The following is an 8319-nucleotide window of genomic DNA, read 5'->3' on the forward strand; positions in this document are numbered from 1 at the left end:
ATGACGTCGTATCGTTCTACCACACTTGGCTCCTTTTCCTCCTCCATTCTTATCATCGGTGATATAGATGCTTCACTTGTCTCCTCTTCCTCCTCTCGCGTCGATACAGATGCAGAGCGACGTCAAAGGAAGAAGATGAGGCAAAGCGGTGCGACGCCAACGTAGATGACTCACCTCCCTTCACTTCCTCTTCTAGTATCAACGTACATGCCTCACCACTCTGTCTCATCTTTCTCCTCGTCGTCGATATTCAAATCGACATCGACAAGACTGAGCACCATCATAACAACCACTCATGATACCATCATCCGCCACCATCATTGAAATTACCTTTTTACCTATTATTTTTATGCCATTCATGCACGTACTATCACGTGCTATATCTTCCATCGGTAGGATCGACGTTAGGGTAAACGAGGTTAAATGTTTCACTTTCATAACTATGATGATTTTAGTATAAATTCTTTAAGTTTAAGGATTGGGATGTTAAAGAGATTTTACTACAATGAGTAATATGTAATTAGCCTACCACCACCACCATTGAAATTATCTTCTTGTCGATCGTTTTCGTCTTATTCACACAGGTGCTATCACATGTTATCACATGTTATATCTTCCATAAAAAAAATCGATAATATTACAAAAAATAAAACTAAATATTTCACTTTAATAATTATAAATATTTTAATATAATTTTTTTAAATATAGATACCAAGATACTAAAGATGTCTAACTATGAAGAATAGCTTTAACGTAGCATGCATTTCCCTTTTCACTTATTCTTCCTAGAGCAAATATCTAGGGCTGATCACCATTTAATTGAGTTAGAATCGAATTGGTCCAAAACTGAAATCAAACAGGGTCAGCATATTGACAGTTCCAAATCGATCGAACCAGATACGAGACCACACGATTTGGTTCCAAAATCAATTGTTACAAATCAATTAAATATAAAAAGAGTAAAAAAAACTTAGAAAAATAATAATCTAGATTCAAATCTTAATGAAATATTTTAATTTTTTGTTAATAAAAACCGATGGATTGAATCAGAATCAAAATCCAATGGTTTCAATTCTGGTATCGGAGCCCAAGGGTTCGACGGTTCTGAAATGATGATCACTCTTGCACATATTACAGTATGTCACAGATGATTTGCAATGCCTGTCATAATCATATACTTGGTGCTACAATTTTTTCCGAATTAAAGAACTTATCAAGAAATCAATGGTGAAACTTCACTTATGCAAAATTTACGCGTAACCGTCAGCAAATGAAGAGTCTCCTCGTCCATTTTGACATTATCTTTCTTCATGCGTTCCGCAACTATCAAAGGCATCTTACCAGCTTTCACATACGTTCTAAGCAACAAATTGTAGATCTCGGTTGTCACGTACCCTGCGTCACGAAGAATTACCAAGAAATTCTCCGCGTCTTCCACATTACCCATTGCTTCAAGCTCGGTAAACACTGCTTTAACTAGTCCAACATTGGGGTCCCATTTCTCCAAGGTTGATAAAGCTTTCTTCAAGCAATCCAACACTTTGTCCATCCTGTTCTTGTGCAAGTTACCCGAGGCTAACAGCTCCCATGTAGTGTAGCTAGGCTTTACTCCTGTTTCAACTATATGCATAAGAAACTTCTCTGCCTTCTCCAACATATCATTCTTGACATAGAAAGCAAGGAGGATGTTTGGAAGCCTCGAATCTTGTGTGCCGGATACCGACTCCCACTCTTTGTAGATGCTCTCAGCTTCTTCAATATCACCCAATTTTGTTAAAGATGAGAGCATGCACTTAAATTCCATGTCGCTCATCTTCCTGAATGTGGCTTTCAGTTTATTCCACGTTCTGTAAACATTGTCTTTGTCCAATAGGCCTGCATGAAGACTGATGAGAGAGCAATATGCAACTCGGTCTTTTTTGAAGACCCTTCTCTCCATCTCGACCAAGGCTTCTTTTGCTTTATCATGACATGCTGCTTTGATGTACATGTTGGCTAATATGCTGTAAGTGACCCAATCAGCAGTCACATTATCCTTCCCCATCTGATGGAGAACCTTTTCTGCTCCAATCACATCATTTTTCTTGGCAAAAACACTTAACCATAGGTTATAGGTGATTTCATCAGGCGATGCATTCCTTTTCAGGTCTCTCAACAAATCTGGAATCTTATTCAGCTCCCCGTTTGATATGTACAGTGTCAGCATATGGTTATATGGAAGAGAGCATCTGAGCAAACCTTGAGCTGACATTTCTTCCATCAGAGACTCAGCCTTATCAGTCAACTTGCACTGCACATAAGTATGAAGAAGGGCAGTGCAGGTAGATGGGCCCTTCATCCTAACTGGTAGGTCTTCAAAGAACTTCTGTGCGCTAGCCAGACCACAAACCTTTGCAACTAAGTCTAAGTGGACAGCATAATCTCCAGGAAGCAGCTTGATGTGTGATTGAGTGGTCATCCATTCACATATCTGCATTAGTCAATGAAAAGCAATGTCCGCAAAGCAATATGTCACGTAACCAACATGCAAATAATTGATCAACTAGTAAAAAAAGAAACATAATTGAAGCCAGAAGACCTACAGGTTTCCAGGTCACAGACAAGTGAATATGACTGACGATCTTAAAAGAAGCTAAATCTCCAACTGACGATAGCATTAGATATCAAAAATAATATGATGGCAGATTGGTACTCTGGAAATAAAGTACAAGAAAAAGTCAATAAAAGAGCATGTGATAAAAGCAAACAAATGCTGAGGTATTAAATATTGAAGATGTTCAAGTTGTGATACATCTGTGAACATATAGTTCATGAAAGCAAGGACCAAGGTTTGCAATACCGAATAATACTGCCCAAACCAGGCAGTACATACAGGTCTGCCAGTTGATCGGCACGCGGACCGCCTGCTACCGAGCGGTATCAGACCGATTGCAGCGAGGCGAGGCGAGGAAGAAGAGGCGTTCGAAGAAGAGGGAGAAAGAGGGAGAAGCTTCGAGAAATAATACCCAACGTCGCCTCCTCCTCCTCCTCCTCCTTCTTTGTCGTCTTCTTCTTTGCTGCGGCACTCGTTGCCATCGCTCCCTCGACGCTGCAGCACTTCTACGCCCACTGCCATCGTTCTCTCGACACTGAAGAAGATTGTTCTTCTTCCACTCCTTCGCTGCGGTGCTCACTGTCATCCCTCGACGCCGCAGCTATTCGCCTAGGGTTCAGGCGCTGCTAAGTTATATATTTTTTATATATTTAATATTGTTTTAAGCGCACCATCGTTAGCTATTTTATATTTCTGCGATTATATATATATATATATATATATATATATATATATATATATATATATATATATATATATATATTAAAATTAATTTTAATATTTTTTAAGCATACCGTTCAGTACACTCTAGCGTACCGCTCGATATACCCATACCATACCATATCGAACAAAGCACGAAACTCCGGTATGATACAAAATTTCAATCCTTGACAAGGACTAAGGTTTCTGTTAGACCAGTCCATATTGGTCATGAAAGCAAGAAAAGGCCCGACTTCTCTATATTGCACGTTTCCATAACTTGAAATCTGAATATTGTTATACATAAGTATATCAGTTTCAATATGATTACTACTTGCCTCAACAAGTTTTCTTTAATAATGGCATAAATGGTTAGAAGACTGCAATTTAAGCTTAACATGATTACTCAAGCTAAAATATACCTTAGGGAAAAAAAAATGTGAAAACCAATCTTGTCTTCAAATACGTTCTACTCTGTCACCTTCTCTGTATCATATTTATAGGATGACACTAAACAATTTCTCATAATATACATGATTAAGGTACATAGGTTCACAAAAAAGATAAACAAATCTCAGCATAATAATACGATTTCTCAATTAAGGATCATTTATTCATAAAAAAAAGCCTAACAACAACTACAATTGCAAAAGGGCATTATGTACTAAGCTGAGGCTAAAGTTATCCATAACCAACATGAGAGTTCTCTTTAGTTAGAGATTCCAAACAGTCATTTAAATTTCCCATCTTCACATAATATCTTTATGGATATCATACCATAAGGGCACCAAGATACGATAACAACAAAAAACCATAATGTCCCAACTATTAGGGCTAAATGGAATTCTTTCCCCTTCATTGTGCATTCTGTAAGGAATTACCCTTATTTAAATTAAGAGAATTCAGATATCTTTTATCATTAATCCTAATTAGTTCACTTTATCTAACCACGACACTTGTGAGTCTTCTTTAAATATGTCCAAACCATCTTAGACAGTCTCTTCATTTTATCATCGATCGGGGATACACCAAACTGTTTGTAAATGAAAATTTGCTTTAAATATCTTTTCTAGTAACCTCATGCATCAGCCACAACATTCTCATCTCATGTACACTAATCTTTTATGTATATATTTTTAAATGGTCCAAAATTCTGGTCCATAAGACATAGCTGGCCCTATAACCATATTATTAAAATTTCTCTTTGATCTAAGGGGCAGAGGATGGCGACAAAAAAAGCTTCAATGCGCCCCTTCTCTTCAATCAACCTGTTTGCTACTATGTGAACAATGTTCTCATCAATCTTTCCATCCTATTAAATAGTAAATCCATGATACTTAAAACTTTTACTTACAAAATCTATTTGTTTATCCATCTTAAGTAAACCCTCAATTATTCCCAAGCATCTATCACGCACCAATTACACAAAAGATCACCACCACTCCAAAAAGGTCCAGATAATGGTTAAATATTTTATTACGGTAGAAGTTAGCATAGGTCAAATTGTCATTAGCCTTAAACTACCTGTAAGCTCCTCTTAGATGTGAGGGAGACCTTATGAAACTCTCAATCCTATTCAATGTGCATGATCATACAATTGACAGGGTTCTAAACGATCTAAACACGAGCATAGCATTACCAGTGGGAATCGATGGTGAAGAAGCAATTGAGGAGGAGGGGTAAAGGTGGGACGGGACATACCTCGAGGGCGTGCTTGTAGCGCTTGTACTTGCGTAGCTCTCGGACGACGCGGTTGAGTTGGTACTTCTGGATGGGCTTGTCCTCCTCCGCCCACTTGCGGAGGACCACCACGGCGCTGCGCTTCGGGTAGATAAGGCTGAGGAGCCGCCTTCCGAGAGTGTCCCGGCAGCCGCCGCTGCCGCCTCTCCTTCCCGTCGTCGTCCCCGCGCCGGCTGCCGCTCGGGGGACGAGGGCGTCGGGCAGCGAAGAGGTGGGCCGCACCGGCGCGTAAGCGGAGCCCAGAAGGAGACGCAACCGTCGGGCCGACAGCATGTCGCGAGGACTCGACCTTTCGTTCGACGATGCCGGAGTGGGCGGTTACCTGAAAAGCTAAACCCTCGCAATGTTTGCACGAAGATTGGCGTTGATCGAACCGTCAATTGTCGAGCCTTGTGGTCTGCCTTGACGACAGAGCTGGATGAATGGGTCCCTGCTGCCGTATTACCCTAAAGTTAAACCCGGGCAATGTTTGCACGAAGATTGGCGTCGATCGAACCGTTAATTGTCGAGCCTTGTGGTCTGGGTTGACGACCGAGCTGGATGTATGGGTCCCTGCTGCGGTATTACCTACCCTAAAGCTAAAACCCCGGCAATGTTTGCACGAAGATTGGCGCCGATCGAACCGTCAATTGTCGAGTCTTGTGGTCTGGGTTGACTCATCGCTGAGTCAACCCAGACCACATGGCATTCTCGAGTCACATATCTACATGGAAATAACTTAATTGAGTCAGAACAATACAATCAATGATATCTAACAGAGTCAAATTTACACTGTAATCCAGCGTGTATTAAGGATCGAAGATTCAATATATTTACACTGTAATTCAACTTGTAAAGATATCAAGTAATTAATGAAGAGATCGATAAATTTAGAAAATATCAGATAAATAACAGGCAAAAATCTCCAATGGTGATGGGGTGATGGTGGAATTGGTTTTAAATGATGGAGGTAGTGGAAAAGGTAATTTAAAATTTAAGAATAATAATAATAATAATATTTTATTTAAAAAATAATATTTTGATGGCTTGTATTGTTTTCTCTTTGTGGGGGCACATCCCAAGACATGGCACCAAAAGGCCTCCGACTTCCAACAATACATGGCTTATATTTCTCCCATCCCAACATTAACCTCTTAATTGCATTATATAGGTGATACTTTTGATATCACATGATTTATGTTTTGATATCATATGATCGATATTTTGATACTATAGGATCAATATATCACCACGTTGTGTCATCTCTCGGATGTTACAATCGCGTGTATGATAATATCATATCCTTTCTATTCAAAATCAATCATCTTTTAAAACCCCAATCATGGAGGAGGAGAATGAATTAGAAGATGAGAGAAGAAAATAAAGGGTTTTTCGAAAAAATCTAGAATGTTGAATACTCCAAAAGCATGAAGCAAGCGAATGAGTCTAGTTTGCTATATATAAGGGCTAAATGACCCTTGGGCTGCACCCAACAAACTGTTTAGTTTCTTGTTAATTTGATTGGATCGATGAGGTGGCAACATCGAGAATTATGCAGGGCTATTATTATGATATTTCTTAATCTCAGATGGTTGAATGTATCAACACATGGAGCTCATTGAGATAATCACATGAGTTTCAAATAATAATTGATGTAACTATGAAAATGATAGCTTTAAGAAAGTTAAGATAAAACTCATCAAACGATCTATCATGTGGCCCAAACTACCCTGACAATAAAGAGAATCCTCGAATGACATACCATAGTCTAATACCTTAAACTGACGATGCTCGTTTTGATGATTGAAACGATATGAAACGTTACTTTTGACGATAGTATGATTGAAATAGTTAAAAACACTCCATTCGATAATAGTGTAATCAAAATTATCTAAAGTACTCCTTTCGATGACATTATAATTGAAATAAGCCGAAACACTTCATTTGATGACAACGCTATGGAAATGACCTGAATCACTCATTTCGATGATATCACGATCAAAAATAACTTGAAGTGCTTCTTTCAATAACAATGCGATTGACAACGACCTAAAGTGCTACACTTGACAACAATGTGATCAAAATGACTTAAAGTATCATTCGATGACAGTGCGGATAAAATGACTTAATTCGCTCATCTTGACATCAACGTGACTGAAAAAATTCGAAAGCATTTCTTCGACGATAACATAGTTGTAACAACTTAACATACTCCTTATAATGACGATTGTTGAATAATCATTTTTTATATTAACACTCTAAGCAGAAATTCCATCATTCTATTACACTGATCGAGACACAAAGTAGGGGGCAAATGATATAGGAATAATTACATGATCAAATCTCAACACCATGTGACTAATGCCTTAATGTGGCTGACACATTAGCATCTCATCTCATGTTATCTCTCATATGTTAGAACTTGACGACGCAATTATATCTGATACTGAGAAATATGCATAATTGCCTTCAACACAAGTCACATTCTCACAGTATAGTGGCCCTATAACCCAAATTTAAAAGATCCTTTGGGTGCATTCCTCCTCCTCCTCTCTCTCTCTCTCTCTCTCTCTCTCTCTTTCTCTCTCTCAAGCTTTGAGAGTACGAGAGAGAGATAACCACAGAACAAGTTGTCCATTGATTCCATGCTGACACGGAGTCAGACAACGAGAATCTGCTTTAAACATTTAACCTCTTAGTTGCTCACACTTTATGGTCATTCATTCATAATTTCCTTTTATTTATATGGTATTCACTTACGTGTTTGGATTCGGTTGCACGTATAAACCAGCTTAAATATCTCAAATTGGATCAAATCTCCAAACTTTATCATCGATTAAATTTCTTTAAAGAATTGTGAGTTTGAATCATGTGATTTGTCTTTCTCACTAGTTGATTACACCGTGATTCGAGATCAGATTCACATATCGAGCTTAATCTAATTTTCACGTGAGATCGAATATTAATTTCCATCAATCCCTTTCTAAAAGCTTCAAACTTTTGGGATCACTTACGATCTAAGCAAAATCTTTATCATTTTTCACACGTTTAACCGACAAAACTTTTGGGATTACCAACAATTAAAGTTTTATACTGTTAATTTTGCTATCGATCTTTACCAATTAAATTAATTGACATCAAAAAAAATTTAAATCATTAACCTTTGTATATGACAGATTCGTAGTGAGTTCATGTTGTTAAGAATGAGTTGGCATTAGAGGGGTAAATTAGTACAATAGTAAAAATATCGATTTCATAAAATCTTTATACGATAAAACCGATTTCATAAATGTAAAACAATTAATGAG

The 8319-nt window shown here is 38.0% G+C and overlaps 1 protein-coding gene across 2 annotated transcripts; it reads right to left on the bottom strand.

The window, feature by feature from the left end:
- Positions 1-1094: 1094 nt before the first annotated feature.
- On the bottom strand, positions 1095-5393 carry LOC135645799 (pentatricopeptide repeat-containing protein At4g02820, mitochondrial-like). 2 transcript variants are annotated; one of them, XM_065164574.1, is made up of 2 exons: positions 4994-5393; positions 1095-2470 (listed from the first exon to the last, which is right to left on the bottom strand). In XM_065164574.1, exons 1-2 carry the CDS (start codon positions 5303-5305, stop codon positions 1214-1216), a joined length of 1569 nt encoding a protein of 522 aa, XP_065020646.1. In that variant the 5' UTR covers positions 5306-5393; the 3' UTR covers positions 1095-1213. The 2 variants fall into 2 exon arrangements, with proteins under 2 accessions (XP_065020646.1, XP_065020711.1); XM_065164639.1 differs by lacking the exon at positions 4994-5393 and adding an exon at positions 2583-3187.
- Positions 5394-8319: the final 2926 nt, after the last annotated feature.

This window comes from Musa acuminata, chromosome BXJ1-1 (assembly GCF_036884655.1).
Source record: "Musa acuminata AAA Group cultivar baxijiao chromosome BXJ1-1, Cavendish_Baxijiao_AAA, whole genome shotgun sequence".
In the NCBI taxonomy this organism is placed as follows: domain Eukaryota; kingdom Viridiplantae; phylum Streptophyta; class Magnoliopsida; order Zingiberales; family Musaceae; genus Musa; species Musa acuminata.